The 18,344-nt window shown below is 49.5% G+C and overlaps 1 protein-coding gene across 3 annotated transcripts in view; it reads right to left on the bottom strand.

Moving 5' to 3' along the window:
- Positions 1–18,344, bottom strand: part of FANCD2 (FA complementation group D2) — a 193,892-nt gene that overhangs the window by 32,795 nt on the left and 142,753 nt on the right. For all 3 annotated transcript variants that reach the window (XM_077277273.1, XM_077277272.1, XM_077277271.1), the window contains 4 exons: positions 1,577–1,704; positions 1,402–1,501; positions 1,131–1,250; positions 812–905 (listed from right to left, as the gene is read on the bottom strand). In XM_077277273.1, coding sequence (XP_077133388.1) covers positions 812–905; positions 1,131–1,250; positions 1,402–1,501; positions 1,577–1,704 — 442 coding nt within the window. The remainder of the gene's footprint in view (positions 1–811; positions 906–1,130; positions 1,251–1,401; positions 1,502–1,576; positions 1,705–18,344) is intronic.

Below are 18,344 nucleotides of genomic sequence, written 5' to 3' on the forward strand. Positions count from 1 at the left end.
CTGGCTTCTCCAAACATCTCCATGGAGCCAGTTGACCGATGGATCCCAATCCTGGCTTTCTCTAAACGTATTCATGGGTCTCAGATGACTCTTGGGTCCAAGTCCTGTCTAAAAGTATCCATGGTTGAGTGATGGTCAGTGGAGCAGATCTGTATTTTTTCAGCTGGGGCCATGGGTCCTCTAAGCTGGCATCCTCTAGAATGTAAAATCTGTGTCCCTCATGATGGAGCCATGATGTCTTGGCTGCTGTCTTGTAAAGACTCTCTGTTTTTTTTTTATCTCTGAATCTCTTGGTTGTAGAATGTCTCAGATGTCTGGATGTATATGTTCCAGAGGCGCATATCCTCTTTTTATAATTAACAACTGTCCTTCAAGCCAGCATCCAGAGGTCAAGAGAAAGATGTGATGAAGTTAACTCGCATTGTTTGATTATTATTTATAGTTTATCCTTCAATGTTTGCAAGTCAACAAACTAGCTGGCCTGGACAATGTGTAATCAACATATCAGCAAACATCATTGTTCAATTAGCCTGCGTCTCTGTCATCAAGGATGCCAGCACAATATGTTACAGCAAATGTCAACTTACAAGTCAATATTACAGGCTTATGCGAAAAGAAGTCTGCATTTTCTTGAATAACCAAAGAATACACACAACTTCAAAAGTCAACATATAGATAACATATAATATAGATAACAAAGATAAAATAATGTCCTGTTACAGGGGGCCTTCAGCCATAAGGGTGTGTCGACGGTTCTCTTTAATGACTGAATCATAGAACAGGCGATGCAGGAATACTGATGGATTCATACCTGGTGACTGTCAGTTGAGGTCCCAGCAGGAACGCTCCTCACAAACTTCTCCAACTTGTCCATCAGTACTCGGAAGAAAACTACAAAAGTCTGTCTAATACGATCACATGAAAAAAATATCAGTCTGGGCCGTACGCCAATCACTACAGGATGAGAGTAGACAGTCGGGGCTGTACGTCAATCACAGAACAAAAACAAGACAATCCAGCCCATATGCCGACCACCACAATATACGGCACCTCAGACAGACTGACCACTCTCATCCTAAATGTTACAGGGGTTTGCAGTTAGGGCGTGGAGCGTTGTGATCGGCTCTTACCTGGTCAGAGTGGGGTAAGTGGATGAGTTACCATCTTTAGCCGCATTCATCAGCTCGGTTACTCCTGTGCCACAGATTTTCTCGATAGCTTCAAGCACATCAGCATGTTGGAGATAAATGCTGCAATGTAACGACACATTCTCATCACGGTGTTATTTTCTTGGATCTATACGGAGACTTGTCGGTCCAGGAGAGGAGTCCCATCCCATTTTTACCGTTAGACTGATTATGTCGGAACCTTCTAGAACCGCCGGTGCTTGGTGCCACTCACCACAACAGGCTCTGCAGAGTCTCGTTAAATCGAATCCCCCTCTCACGCTCCCCACCAGGCTGAATCCAGGACTGGCTCAGAAAACCTCCAGCGACTGAAGCTGTTTCCAGAGGAAGAAAAGTTACTGTCTTCTCCATAGCAAGAAAGTGATTAAATGAGTAGGTCGGGCTCCTACCAATCCTGCTGCCATATGGTGCAGCGTCCGCCTTCTCCACCAGTGTCATCAGCAGCTGCACCAGGCTCAAGGCAGCAGAAAACGTGGGAACGCTATTACACAGGTTCTGAAAGTAGCCGAAACTGTGGCTGAGAAGAAAGCAAACACCAGACAAGATTCAGAGGACGTAAAACACGCAGGAAGAGAGCAAACTAACCACATTACAATTAGAGATAAGAAGACCAGAACAGTAAAGTTCGGGGTCCGCACCAAACATCTAGTGTCTGCGCAAGGTCCAAAAACACGGATGTCTCCAGGAAGTCCAAGTTACTGTTCGATTCACCCGAACATCAGCACTTTGCTACGCTGTCATCTGTGTGACAGCAAAATGCACCGCAAAAAAGGTTACCGTCAGTTACAGGCGTTTGTTGATTAGAGAGTACTAGTACTACCCTCATCATCATACGCCTGCTGTTGCCGATAACTGCGAGAGCCGATGATGCTGATGGAATATTCATCATCCGGTGCCTAAGCTATGAATAAATAATTTAAAAAAAATGACGTGGTATCTCTTCTATTTTTGATAACCAGCACAGGCAAAACCGATAGTTGCTAGCTGCAACCTTCAGCTGTCATCTATATCAAGACTGGTTATCAAGAATAGAGGGGTCCCACGCCATTTTTCCCCAATTATTTAAATAAAAAAAAATGTGGGGGTCCTCCCTATTTTTGACAACACTATTTTCGTTTTTCACTCCCCTTCTTCCCAGAGCCATAACTTTTTTATGTTTCCGTCAATATGGCCATGAGAGGGCTTATTTTTTACGGCACAAGTTGTACTTTTGAACGGTACCATTGGTTTTCACATGTCGTATACTCGAAAACAGGAAAAAAATTCCAAGTGTGGTGAAGTTGCAAAAAAAGTGAAATGCCACACTTGTGTCACGATTGGACTGGCGAGTAAACTGGGACCAGGGGCACCTTTCCAAGCCCTAGCTCTAGGGGGCGCCCTAACTCACCCTGTTCCCCGGGATACCTCAGATGACTAGGATGCCAAGGCCTCCACCCTTGCAGTCTCCTAACTGCAGCCCTACGTCTGTCCCCTTCCCCCACCCGGGGAAGAGAGGTGCTACCGTGTACCGCAGTACACCAACCTGACAAACAGGGGAACAAAGACAAGGGTAAAAAAAACTCCACTCACACAAAATATGCTCTCACGAATAACAGAGGTATCCACCAGGGTGTAAAGGACGGGAGAAGTAAATAAGGCAGGTAAGGATGAGGAATTTCCAAGCGTACAAACCAAGCAACAGTCGTACAATAAACTCCTCCAGCTCTCCAGACACCAGCTCCTCACTCTCCAGGTCTATCTAGCAAGTGCTATCTCCGACAAGGATCTGGCCAGAAGGCCTAGCTTTTATAGGAGAGAGGAGTGGCTAACTGAGCACAGCTGAAAGCAGGAATTTCCACGTGGCCTATTAACCCCTGTCCTGCTGAAAGAAAACTAAACACCTTTAATACACAGGACACGCCGTGGTCTTCTGGTACTGCTCTGTCGCGGTAACTCCGTGACAACTTGTTTTTAGCTTGGCTTTTTTGCTAGGTTCACTAAATGCTAAAACCGACCTGATATTATGATTCTCCAGGTCAGTACGAGTTCATAGACACCAAACATGTCTAGGGTATTTTTTTTAAGCTAAGTGGTGAAAAAAAATTCCAAAATTTGCTAAAAAAAAAAAATTGAGCCATTTCGGACACCCGCAGCGTCTCCATTATTCGTGATCTCGGGTCGGGTGAGGGATTATTTTTTGCGTGCCGGGCTGATGTTTTTAATTATACCAGTTTTGTGCAGATACGTTCTTTTAATCGCCGTTTTAATGCAATGTCGCGGCGACCCAAAAAAGACCTTAATTCTGGCGTTTTAATTTTTTTCTCGCTACGCCATTTAGTGATAAGGTTAAACTTTTTATTTTATTATTGATAAATTGGGCGATTCTGAACGCAGCCATACCAAATGTGTAGTGTTTTTTTTATTATTGTTTTATTTTGAATGGGGCGAAAGGGGGTAATTTAAACTTATATATATATTTTTTTTTTAAACTATTTTTCTTTAACTTTTGGCAGGCTTCAATAGTCTCCATAGGAGGCTAGAAGCTGGCAAAGCCTGATCAGCTCTGCTACATAGGAGCGATGCTTGGATCGCCTCTATGTAGCAGAATTACTGCATTGCTATGAGCGCTGACCACAGGGTGGCGCTCATAGCAATCCGGCATCAGCAATCATAGAGGTCTCAAGGAGACGTCTGGATGTTATGTCGACAAACCGATGACCCCTGATCACAAGACGGGGGGGGGGGGGCTTCAGAGGTGCACGCATTAAATGCCGCAGTCAGAGGAAGGAGACTGTCTTGTATCTAGAGGTGATCGAACTTATCACCATGGAGCACACAGCCATCATACCGTTCAGGAAGGAAACGGGTCCTGTATCTAGAGGTGATCGTACTAATCACCATGGAGCACACGGCCATCATACCGTTCAGGGAGGAGACGTGTCCTGTATCTAGAGGTGATCGTACTAATCACCATGGAGCACGCGGCCATCACACCGTTCAGGAAGGAGACGGGTCCTGTATCTAGAGGTGATCGTACTAATCACCATGGAGCACGCGGCCATCATACCGTTCAGGAAGGAGACGGGTCCTGTATCTAGAGGTGATTGTACTAATCACCATGGAGCACGTGGACATCACACCGTTCAGGAAGGAGACTGTCCTGTATCTAGAGGTGATCGTACTAATCACCATGGAGCACACGGCCATCATACTGTTCAGGAAGGAGACGTGTCCTGTATCTAGAGGTGATCGTACTAATCACCATGGAGCACACGGCCATCATACCGTTCAGGAAGGAGACTGTCCTGTATCTAGAGGTGATCGTACTAATCACCATGGAGCACACGGCCATCATACCGTTCAGGAAGGAGACTGTCCTGTATCTAGAGGTGATCGTACTAATCACCATGGAGCAAGCGGCCATCATACCATTCAGGTGGCGGACGTGTCCTGTATCTAGAGGTGATCGTACTAATCACCATGGAGCACGCGGCCATCATACCGTTCAGGGAGGAGACGTGTCCTGTATCTAGAGGTGATCGTACTAATCATCATGGAGCACACGGACATCATACCGTTCAGGAAGGAGACGTGTCCTGTATCTAGAGGTGATCGTACTAATCACCATGGAGCACACGGCCATCATACCGTTCAGGAAGGAGACGTGTCCTGTATCTAGAGGTGATCGTACTAATCACCATGGAGCACGCGGCCATCATACCGTTCAGGGAGGGGACGTGTCCTGTATCTAGAGGTGATCGTACTAATCATCATGGAGCACACGGCCATCATACCGTTCAGGAAGGAGACGTGTCCTGTATCTAGATCTGATTGTACTAATCACCATGGAGCACGCGGCCATCATACCGTTCAGGAAGGAGACTGTCCTGTATCTAGAGGTGATCGTACTAATCACCATGGAGCACGCGGCCATCATACCGTTCAGGTGGCGGACGTGTCCTGTATCTAGAGGTGATCGTACTAATCATCATGGAGCACACGGCCATCATACCGTTCAGGAAGGAGACTGTCCTGTATCTAGAGGTGATCGTACTAATCACCATGGAGCACGCGGCCATCATACCGTTCAGGTGGCGGACGTGTCCTGTATCTAGAGGTGATCGTACTAATCATCATGGAGCACACGGCCATCATACCGTTCAGGAAGGAGACTGTCCTGTATCTAGAGGTGATCGTACTAATCATCATGGAGCACACAGCCATCATACCGTTCAGGAAGGAGACGTGCCCTGTATCTAGAGGTGATCGTACTAATCACCATGGAGCACACGGCCATCATACCGTTCAGGAAGGAGACTGTCCTGTATCTAGAGGTGATCGTACTAATCACCATGGAGCACGCGGCCATCACACCGTTCAGGAAGGAGACGGGTCCTGTATCTAGAGGTGATCGTACTAATCACCATGGAGCACGCGGCCATCATACCGTTCAGGAAGGAGACGGGTCCTGTATCTAGAGGTGATCGTACTAATCACCATGGAGCACGTGGACATCACACCGTTCAGGAAGGAGACTGTCCTGTATCTAGAGGTGATCGTACTAATCACCATGGAGCACGCGGCCATCATACCATTCAGGTGGCGGACGTGTCCTGTATCTAGAGGTGATCGTACTAATCACCATGGAGCACGCAGCCATCATACCGTTCAGGAAGGAGACTGTCCTGTATCTAGAGGTGATCGTACTAATCACCATGGAGCACGCGGCCATCACACCATTCAGGAAGGAGACATGTCCTGTATCTAGAGGTGATCGTACTAATCATCATGGAGCACACGGCCATCATACCGTTCAGGAAGGAGACGTGTCCTGTATCTAGAGGTGATCGTACTAATCACCATGGAGCACGCAGCCATCATACCGTTCAGGAAGGAGACTGTCCTGTATCTAGAGGTGATCGTACTAATCACCATGGAGCACGCGGCCATCACACCATTCAGGAAGGAGACATGTCCTGTATCTAGAGGTGATCGTACTAATCACCATGGAGCACGCAGCCATCATACCGTTCAGGAAGGAGACTGTCCTGTATCTAGAGGTAATCGTACTAATCACCATGGAGCACGCGGCCATCATAGCGTTCAGGGAGGAGACGTGTCCTGTATCTAGAGGTGATCGTACTAATCACCATGGAGCACGCGGCCATCATACCGTTCAGGGAGGAGACTGTCCTGTATCTAGAGGTGATCGTACTAATCACCATGGAGCACGCGGCCATCATACCATTCAGGAAGGAGACGTGTCCTGTATCTAGAGGTGATCGTACTAATCACCATGGAACACGCGGCCCTCAAACCGTTCAGGAAGGAGACTGTCCTGTATCTAGAGGTGATTGTACTAATCACCATGGAGCACGCAGCCATCATACCGTTCAGGAAGGAGACTGTCCTGTATCTAGAGGTGATCGTACTAATCACCATGGAGCACGCGGCCATCACACCATTCAGGAAGGAGACATGTCCTGTATCTAGAGGTGATCGTACTAATCACCATGGAGCACGCAGCCATCATACCGTTCAGGAAGGAGACTGTCCTGTATCTAGAGGTAATCGTACTAATCACCATGGAGCACGCGGCCATCATAGCGTTCAGGGAGGAGACGTGTCCTGTATCTAGAGGTGATCGTACTAATCACCATGGAGCACGCGGCCATCATACCGTTCAGGAAGGAGACTGTCCTGTATCTAGAGGTGATCGTACTAATCACCATGGAGCACGCGGCCATCATACCGTTCAGGGAGGAGACTGTCCTGTATCTAGAGGTGATCGTACTAATCACCATGGAGCACGCGGCCATCATACCATTCAGGAAGGAGACGTGTCCTGTATCTAGAGGTGATCGTACTAATCACCATGGAACACGCGGCCCTCATACCGTTCAGGAAGGAGACTGTCCTGTATCTAGAGGTGATCGTACTAATCACCATGGAGCACGCGGCCATCACACCATTCAGGAAGGAGACATGTCCTGTATCTAGAGGTGATCGTACTAATCACCATGGAGCACGCAGCCATCATACCGTTCAGGAAGGAGACTGTCCTGTATCTAGAGGTGATCGTACTAATCACCATGGAGCACGCGGCCATCACACCATTCAGGAAGGAGACATGTCCTGAATCTAGAGGTGATCGTACTAATCACCATGGAGCACGCAGCCATCATACCGTTCAGGAAGGAGACTGTCCTGTATCTAGAGGTAATCGTACTAATCACCATGGAGCACGCGGCCATCATAGCGTTCAGGGAGGAGACGTGTCCTGTATCTAGAGGTGATCGTACTAATCACCATGGAGCACGCGGCCATCATACCGTTCAGGAAGGAGACTGTCCTGTATCTAGAGGTGATCGTACTAATCACCATGGAGCACGTGGCCATCATACCGTTCAGGAAGGAGACATGTCCTGTATCTAGAGGTGATTGTACTAATCACCATGGAGCACGCGGCCATCATACCGTTCAGGAAGGAGACTGTCCTGTATCTAGAGGTGATCGTACTAATCACCATGGAGCACGTGGCCATCATACCGTTCAGGAAGGAGACTGTCCTGTATCTAGAGGTGATTGTACTAATCACCATGGAGCACGCGGCCATCATACCGTTCAGGAAGGAGACGTGTCCTGTATCTAGAGGTGATCGTACTAATCACCATGGAGCACGTGGCCATCATACCGTTCAGGAAGGAGACATGTCCTGTATCTAGAGGTGATCGTACTAATCACCATGGAGCATGCGGCCATTATACCGTTCCAGAAGGAGATGTGTCCTGTATCTAGAGGTGATCGTACTAATCACCATGGAACACGCGGCCACCATACCGTTCAGGAAGGAGACGTGTCATGTATCTAGAGGTGATCGAACTAATCACCATGGAGCACGTGGCCATCATACCGTTCAGGAAGGAGATGTGTCCTGTATCTAGAGGTGATCGTACTAATCACCATGGAGCACGTGGACATCACACCGTTCAGGAAGGAGACTGTCCTGTATCTAGAGGTGATCGTACTAATCACCATGGAGCACGCGGCCATCATACCGTTCAGGAAGGAGACTGTCCTGTATCTAGAGGTGATCGTACTAATCACCATGGAGCACGCGGCCATCATACCGTTCAGGAAGGAGATGTGTCCTGTATCTAGAGGTGATCGTACTAATCACCATGGAGCACACGGCCATCATACCGTTCAGGAAGGAGACTGTCCTGTATCTAGAGGTGATCGTACTAATCACCATGGAGCACGCGGCCATCATACCGTTCAGGCAGCGGACGTGTCCTGTATCTAGAGGTCATCGTACTAATCACCATGGAGCATGTGGCCATCATACCGTTCAGGAAGGAGACGTGTCCTGTATCTAGAGGTCATCGTACTAATCACCATGGAGCATGTGGCCATCATACCGTTCAGGGAGGGGACGTGTCCTGTATCTAGAGGTGATCGTACTAATCACCATGGAGCACGTGGACATCATACCGTTCAGGGAGGAGACTGTCCTGTATCTAGAGGTGATCGTACTAATCACCATGGAGCACGCGGACATCATACCGTTCAGGAAGGAGACGTGTCCTGTATCTAGAGGTGATCGTACTAATCACCATGGAGCACGCGGCCATCATACCGTTCAGGGAGGAGACTGTCCTGTATCTAGAGGTGATCGTACTAATCACCATGGAGCACGCGGACATCATACCGTTCAGGGAGGAGATGTGTCCTGTATCTAGAGGTGATCGTACTAATCACCATGGAGCACGCGGCCATCATACCGTTCAGGAAGGAGACGTCTCCTGTATCTAGAGGTGATTGTACTAATCACCATGGAGCACGTGGCCATCATACCGTTCAGGAAGGAGACTGTCCTGTATCTAGAGGTGATCGTACTAATCACCATGGAGCACGCGGCCATCATACCGTTCAGGAAGGAGATGTGTCCTGTATCTAGAGGTGATCGTACTAATCACCATGGAGCACGCGGACATCATACCGTTCAGGAAGGAGACGTGTCCTGTATCTAGAGGTGATCGTACTAATCACCATGGAGCACGCGGCCATCATACCGTTCAGGAAGGAGATGTGTCCTGTATCTAGAGGTGATCGTACTAATCACTATGGAGCACGCGGCCATCACACCGTTCAGGAAGGAGACGTGTCCTGTATCTAGAGGTGATCATACTAATCACCATGGAGCACGTGGCCATCATACCGTTCAGGAAGGAGACGTGTCCTGTATCTAGAGGTGATCGTACTAATCACCATGGAGCACGCGGCCATCATACCGTTCAGGAAGGAGATGTGTCCTGTATCTAGAGGTGATCGTACTAATCACCATGGAGCACGTGGCCATCATACCGTTCAGGAAGGAGACATGTCCTGTATCTAGAGGTGATTGTACTAATCACCATGGAGCACACGGCCATCACACCGTTCAGGAAGGAGACGTGTCCTGTATCTAGAGGTGATCGTACTAATCACCATGGAGCACACGGCCATCACACCGTTCAGGAAGGAGACTGTCCTGTATCTAGAGGTGATCGTACTAATCACCATGGAGCACGCGGCCATCATACCGTTCAGGAAGGAGACTGTCCTGTATCTAGAGGTGATCGTACTAATCACCATGGAGCACACGGCCATCACACCGTTCAGGAAGGAGACGTGTCCTGTATCTAGAGGTGATCGTACTAATCACCATGGAGCACGCGGCCATCATACCGTTCAGGAAGGAGACGTGTCCTGTATCTAGAGGTGATCGTACTAATCACCATGGAGCACGCGGCCATCATACTGTTCAGGTAGCGGACGTGTCCTGTATCTAGAGGTGATCGTACTAATCACCATGGAGCACGCGGCCATCATACCGTTCAGGAAGGAGACGGGTCCTGTATCTAGAGGTGATCGTACTAATCACCATGGAGCACGCGGCCATCATACCATTCAGGAAGGAGACGTGTCCTGTATCTAGAGGTGATCGTACTAATCACCATGGAGCACGCGGCCATCATACCGTTCAGGAAGGAGACTGTCCTGTATCTAGAGGTGATCGTACTAATCACCATGGAGCACGCGGCCATCATACTGTTCAGGTAGCGGACGTGTCCTGTATCTAGAGGTGATCGTACTAATCACCATGGAGCACGCGGCCATCATACCGTTCAGGAAGGAGACGGGTCCTGTATCTAGAGGTGATCGTACTAATCACCATGGAGCACGCGGCCATCATACCGTTCAGGGAGGAGACGTGTCCTGTATCTAGAGGTTATTGTACTAATCACCATGGAGCACACGGCCATCATACCGTTCAGGAAGGAGATGTGTCCTGTATCTAGAGGTGATCGTACTAATCACCATGGAGCACGCGGCCATCATACCGTTCAGGAAGGAGATGTGTCCTGTATCTAGAGGTGATCGTACTAATCACCATGGAGCACGCGGCCATCATACCGTTCAGGAAGGAGACTGTCCTGTATCTAGAGGTGATCGTACTAATCACCATGGAGCACGCGGCCATCATACCGTTCAGGAAGGAGACGTGTCCTGTATCTAGAGGTGATCGTACTAATCACCATGGAGCATGCGGCCATTATACCGTTCCAGAAGGAGATGTGTCCTGTATCTAGAGGTGATCGTACTAATCACCATGGAACACGCGGCCACCATACCGTTCAGGAAGGAGACGTGTCATGTATCTAGAGGTGATCGAACTAATCACCATGGAGCACGCGGCCATCATACCGTTCAGGAAGGAGATGTGTCCTGTATCTAGAGGTGATCGTACTAATCACCATGGAGCACGTGGACATCACACCGTTCAGGAAGGAGACTGTCCTGTATCTAGAGGTGATCGTACTAATCACCATGGAGCACGCGGCCATCATACCGTTCAGGAAGGAGACTGTCCTGTATCTAGAGGTGATCGTACTAATCACCATGGAGCACGCGGCCATCATACCGTTCAGGAAGGAGATGTGTCCTGTATCTAGAGGTGATCGTACTAATCACCATGGAGCACACGGCCATCATACCGTTCAGGAAGGAGACTGTCCTGTATCTAGAGGTGATCGTACTAATCACCATGGAGCACGCGGCCATCATACCGTTCAGGCAGCGGACGTGTCCTGTATCTAGAGGTCATCGTACTAATCACCATGGAGCATGTGGCCATCATACCGTTCAGGAAGGAGACGTGTCCTGTATCTAGAGGTCATCGTACTAATCACCATGGAGCATGTGGCCATCATACCGTTCAGGGAGGGGACGTGTCCTGTATCTAGAGGTGATCGTACTAATCACCATGGAGCACGTGGACATCATACCGTTCAGGGAGGAGACTGTCCTGTATCTAGAGGTGATCGTACTAATCACCATGGAGCACGCGGACATCATACCGTTCAGGAAGGAGACGTGTCCTGTATCTAGAGGTGATCGTACTAATCACCATGGAGCACGCGGCCATCATACCGTTCAGGGAGGAGACTGTCCTGTATCTAGAGGTGATCGTACTAATCACCATGGAGCACGCGGACATCATACCGTTCAGGGAGGAGATGTGTCCTGTATCTAGAGGTGATCGTACTAATCACCATGGAGCACGCGGCCATCATACCGTTCAGGAAGGAGACGTCTCCTGTATCTAGAGGTGATTGTACTAATCACCATGGAGCACGTGGCCATCATACCGTTCAGGAAGGAGACTGTCCTGTATCTAGAGGTGATCGTACTAATCACCATGGAGCACGCGGCCATCATACCGTTCAGGAAGGAGATGTGTCCTGTATCTAGAGGTGATCGTACTAATCACCATGGAGCACGCGGACATCATACCGTTCAGGAAGGAGACGTGTCCTGTATCTAGAGGTGATCGTACTAATCACCATGGAGCACGCGGCCATCATACCGTTCAGGAAGGAGATGTGTCCTGTATCTAGAGGTGATCGTACTAATCACTATGGAGCACGCGGCCATCACACCGTTCAGGAAGGAGACGTGTCCTGTATCTAGAGGTGATCATACTAATCACCATGGAGCACGTGGCCATCATACCGTTCAGGAAGGAGACGTGTCCTGTATCTAGAGGTGATCGTACTAATCACCATGGAGCACGCGGCCATCATACCGTTCAGGAAGGAGATGTGTCCTGTATCTAGAGGTGATCGTACTAATCACCATGGAGCACGCGGCCATCATACCATTCAGGTGGCGGACGTGTCCTGTATCTAGAGGTGATCGTACTAATCACCATGGAGCATGTGGCCATCATACCGTTCAGGAAGGAGACGTGTCCTGTATCTAGAGGTGATCGTACTAATCACCATGGAGCACGCGGCCATCATACCGTTCAGGAAGGAGACGTCTCCTGTATCTAGAGGTGATCGTACTAATCACCATGGAGCACGCGGCCATCATACCGTTCAGGAAGGAGACGGGTCCTGTATCTAGAGGTGATCGTACTAATCACCATGGAGCACGCGGCCATCATACCGTTCAGGAAGGAGACGGGTCCTGTATCTAGAGGTGATCGTACTAATCACCATGGAGCACGTGGACATCACACCGTTCAGGAAGGAGACTGTCCTGTATCTAGAGGTGATCGTACTAATCACCATGGAGCACACGGCCATCATACTGTTCAGGAAGGAGACGTGTCCTGTATCTAGAGGTGATCGTACTAATCACCATGGAGCACACGGCCATCATACCGTTCAGGAAGGAGACTGTCCTGTATCTAGAGGTGATCGTACTAATCACCATGGAGCACGTGGACATCACACCGTTCAGGAAGGAGACTGTCCTGTATCTAGAGGTGATCGTACTAATCACCATGGAGCACGCGGCCATCATACCGTTCAGGAAGGAGACGTCTCCTGTATCTAGAGGTGATCGTACTAATCACCATGGAGCACGCGGCCATCATACCGTTCAGGAAGGAGACGGGTCCTGTATCTAGAGGTGATCGTACTAATCACCATGGAGCACGCGGCCATCATACCGTTCAGGAAGGAGACGGGTCCTGTATCTAGAGGTGATCGTACTAATCACCATGGAGCACGTGGACATCACACCGTTCAGGAAGGAGACTGTCCTGTATCTAGAGGTGATCGTACTAATCACCATGGAGCACACGGCCATCATACTGTTCAGGAAGGAGACGTGTCCTGTATCTAGAGGTGATCGTACTAATCACCATGGAGCACACGGCCATCATACCGTTCAGGAAGGAGACTGTCCTGTATCTAGAGGTGATCGTACTAATCACCATGGAGCACGCGGCCATCATACCGTTCAGGTAGCGGACGTGTCCTGTATCTAGAGGTGATCGTACTAATCACCATGGAGCACGTGGACATCACACCGTTCAGGAAGGAGACTGTCCTGTATCTAGAGGTGATCGTACTAATCACCATGGAGCACGCGGCCATCATACCGTTCAGGAAGGAGACTGTCCTGTATCTAGAGGTAATCGTACTAATCACCATGGAGCACGCGGCCATCATAGCGTTCAGGGAGGAGACGTGTCCTGTATCTAGAGGTGATCGTACTAATCACCATGGAGCACGTGGACATCATACCGTTCAGGAAGGAGACTGTCCTGTATCTAGAGGTGATCGTACTGATCACCATGGAGCACGTGGACATCATACCGTTCAGGAGGGAGACGTGTCCTGTATCTAGAGGTGATCGTACTAATCACCATGGAGCACGCGGCCATCATACCGTTCAGGAAGGAGACGTGTCCTGTATCTAGAGGTGATCGTACTAATCACCATGGAGCACGCGGCCATCATACCGTTCAGGAAGGAGATGTGTCCTGTATCTAGAGGTGATCGTACTAATCACCATGGAGCACACGGCCATCATACCGTTCAGGAAGGAGACTGTCCTGTATCTAGAGGTGATCGTACTAATCACCATGGAGCACGCGGCCATCATACCGTTCAGGCAGCGGACGTGTCCTGTATCTAGAGGTCATCGTACTAATCACCATGGAGCATGTGGCCATCATACCGTTCAGGAAGGAGACGTGTCCTGTATCTAGAGGTCATCGTACTAATCACCATGGAGCATGTGGCAATCATACCGTTCAGGGAGGGGACGTGTCCTGTATCTAGAGGTGATCGTACTAATCACCATGGAGCACGTGGACATCATACCGTTCAGGGAGGAGACTGTCCTGTATCTAGAGGTGATCGTACTAATCACCATGGAGCACGCGGACATCATACCGTTCAGGAAGGAGACGTGTCCTGTATCTAGAGGTGATCGTACTAATCACCATGGAGCACGCGGCCATCATACCGTTCAGGAAGGAGACTGTCCTGTATCTAGAGGTGATCGTACTAATCACCATGGAGCACGCGGACATCATACCGTTCAGGGAGGAGATGTGTCCTGTATCTAGAGGTGATCGTACTAATCACCATGGAGCACGCGGCCATCATACCGTTCAGGAAGGAGACGTCTCCTGTATCTAGAGGTGATTGTACTAATCACCATGGAGCACGTGGCCATCATACCGTTCAGGAAGGAGACGTGTCCTGTATCTAGAGGTGATCGTACTAATCACCATGGAGCACGCGGACATCATACCGTTCAGGAAGGAGACGTGTCCTGTATCTAGAGGTGATCGTACTAATCACCATGGAGCACGCGGCCATCATACCGTTCAGGAAGGAGATGTGTCCTGTATCTAGAGGTGATCGTACTAATCACTATGGAGCACGCGGCCATCACACCGTTCAGGAAGGAGACGTGTCCTGTATCTAGAGGTGATCATACTAATCACCATGGAGCACGTGGCCATCATACCGTTCAGGAAGGAGACGTGTCCTGTATCTAGAGGTGATCGTACTAATCACCATGGAGCACGCGGCCATCATACCGTTCAGGAAGGAGATGTGTCCTGTATCTAGAGGTGATCGTACTAATCACCATGGAGCACGCGGCCATCATACCATTCAGGTGGCGGACGTGTCCTGTATCTAGAGGTGATCGTACTAATCACCATGGAGCATGTGGCCATCATACCGTTCAGGAAGGAGACGTGTCCTGTATCTAGAGGTGATCGTACTAATCACCATGGAGCACGCGGCCATCATACCGTTCAGGAAGGAGACGTCTCCTGTATCTAGAGGTGATCGTACTAATCACCATGGAGCACGCGGCCATCATACCGTTCAGGAAGGAGACGGGTCCTGTATCTAGAGGTGATCGTACTAATCACCATGGAGCACGCGGCCATCATACCGTTCAGGAAGGAGACGGGTCCTGTATCTAGAGGTGATCGTACTAATCACCATGGAGCACGTGGACATCACACCGTTCAGGAAGGAGACTGTCCTGTATCTAGAGGTGATCGTACTAATCACCATGGAGCACACGGCCATCATACTGTTCAGGAAGGAGACGTGTCCTGTATCTAGAGGTGATCGTACTAATCACCATGGAGCACACGGCCATCATACCGTTCAGGAAGGAGACTGTCCTGTATCTAGAGGTGATCGTACTAATCACCATGGAGCACACGGCCATCATACCGTTCAGGAAGGAGACTGTCCTGTATCTAGAGGTGATCGTACTAATCACCATGGAGCAAGCGGCCATCATACCATTCAGGTGGCGGACGTGTCCTGTATCTAGAGGTGATCGTACTAATCACCATGGAGCACGCGGCCATCATACCGTTCAGGAAGGAGACGTGTCCTGTATCTAGAGGTGATCGTACTAATCACCATGGAGCACACGGCCATCATACCGTTCAGGAAGGAGACGTGTCCTGTATCTAGAGGTGATCGTACTAATCATCATGGAGCACGCGGCCATCATACCGTTCAGGAAGGAGACGTGTCCTGTATCTAGATCTGATTGTACTAATCACCATGGAGCACACGGCCATCATACCGTTCAGGAAGGAGACATGTCCTGTATCTAGAGGTGATTGTACTAATCACCATGGAGCACGCGGCCATCATACCGTTCAGGAAGGAGACTGTCCTGTATCTAGAGGTGATTGTACTAATCACCATGGAGCACGCGGCCATCATACCGTTCAGGAAGGAGACTGTCCTGTATCTAGAGGTGATCGTACTAATCATCATGGAGCACATAGCCATCATACCGTTCAGGAAGGAGATGTGTCCTGTATCTAGAGGTGATTGTACTAATCACCATGGAGCACGCGGCCATCATACCATTCAGGAAGGAGATGTGTCCTGTATCTAGAGGTGATCGTACTAATCACCATGGAGCACACGGCCATCATACCGTTCAGGAAGGAGACGTGTCCTGTATCTAGAGGTGATCGTACTAATCACCATGGAGCACGCAGCCATCATACCGTTCAGGAAGGAGACTGTCCTGTATCTAGAGGTGATCGTACTAATCATCATGGAGCACACGGCCATCATACCGTTCAGGAAGGAGACGTGCCCTGTATCTAGAGGTGATCGTACTAATCACCATGGAGCACGCGGCCATCATACCGTTCAGGAAGGAGACGTGTCCTGTATCTAGAGGTGATCGTACTAATCACCATGGAGCACGCAGCCATCATACCGTTCAGGAAGGAGACTGTCCTGTATCTAGAGGTGATCGTACTAATCACCATGGAGCACGCGGCCATCACACCATTCAGGAAGGAGACATGTCCTGTATCTAGAGGTGATCGTACTAATCACCATGGAGCACGCAGCCATCATACCGTTCAGGAAGGAGACTGTCCTGTATCTAGAGGTAATCGTACTAATCACCATGGAGCACGCGGCCATCATAGCGTTCAGGGAGGAGACGTGTCCTGTATCTAGAGGTGATCGTACTAATCACCATGGAGCACGCGGCCATCATACCGTTCAGGGAGGAGACTGTCCTGTATCTAGAGGTGATCGTACTAATCACCATGGAGCACGCGGCCATCATACCGTTCAGGAAGGAGACGTGTCCTGTATCTAGAGGTGATCGTACTAATCACCATGGAGCACGCGGCCATCACACCATTCAGGAAGGAGACATGTCCTGTATCTAGAGGTGATTGTACTAATCACCATGGAGCACGCAGCCATCATACCGTTCAGGAAGGAGACGTGTCCTGTATCTAGAGGTGATTGTACTAATCACCATGGAGCACGCAGCCATCATAGCGTTCAGGGAGGAGACGTGTCCTGTATCTAGAGGTGATCGTACTAATCACCATGGAGCACGCGGCCATCACACCATTCAGGAAGGAGACATGTCCTGTATCTAGAGGTGATCGTACTAATCACCATGGAGCACGCAGCCATCATACCGTTCAGGAAGGAGACTGTCCTGTATCTAGAGGTAATCGTACTAATCACCATGGAGCACGCGGCCATCATAGCGTTCAGGGAGGAGACGTGTCCTGTATCTAGAGGTGATCGTACTAATCACCATGGAGCACGCAGCCATCATACCGTTCAGGAAGGAGACTGTCCTGTATCTAGAGGTGATCGTACTAATCACCATGGAGCACGCGGCCATCATACCGTTCAGGAAGGAGACGTGTCCTGTATCTAGAGGTGATCGTACTAATCACCATGGAGCACGCGGCCATCATACCGTTCAGGAAGGAGACTGTCCTGTATCTAGAGGTGATCGTACTAATCACCATGGAGCACGCGGCCATCATACCGTTCAGGAAGGAGATGTGTCCTGTATCTAGAGGTGATTGTACTAATCACCATGGAGCACGCGGCCATCATACCGTTCAGGAAGGAGACTGTCCTGTATCTAGAGGTGATCGTACTAATCACCATGGAGCACGTGGCCATCATACCGTTCAGGGAGGAGACATGTCCTGTATCTAGAGGTGATCGTACTAATCACCATGGAGCACCCGGCCATCATACCGTTCAGGGAGGAGACTGTCCTGTATCTAGAGGTGATCGTACTAATCACCATGGAGCACACGGCCATCATACCGTTCAGGGAGGAGACATGTCCTGTATCTAGAGGTGATCGTACTAATCACCATGGAGCACGCGGCCATCATACCGTTCAGGGAGGAGACTGGCCTGTATCTAGAGATGATCGTACTAATCACCATGGAGCACGTGGCCATCATACCGTTCAGGAAGGAGACGTGTCCTGTATCTAGAGGTGATCGTACTAATCACCATGGAGCATGTGGCCATCATACCGTTCAGGGAGGAG

This window comes from Ranitomeya variabilis, chromosome 8 (assembly GCF_051348905.1).
Source record: "Ranitomeya variabilis isolate aRanVar5 chromosome 8, aRanVar5.hap1, whole genome shotgun sequence".
In the NCBI taxonomy this organism is placed as follows: domain Eukaryota; kingdom Metazoa; phylum Chordata; class Amphibia; order Anura; family Dendrobatidae; genus Ranitomeya; species Ranitomeya variabilis.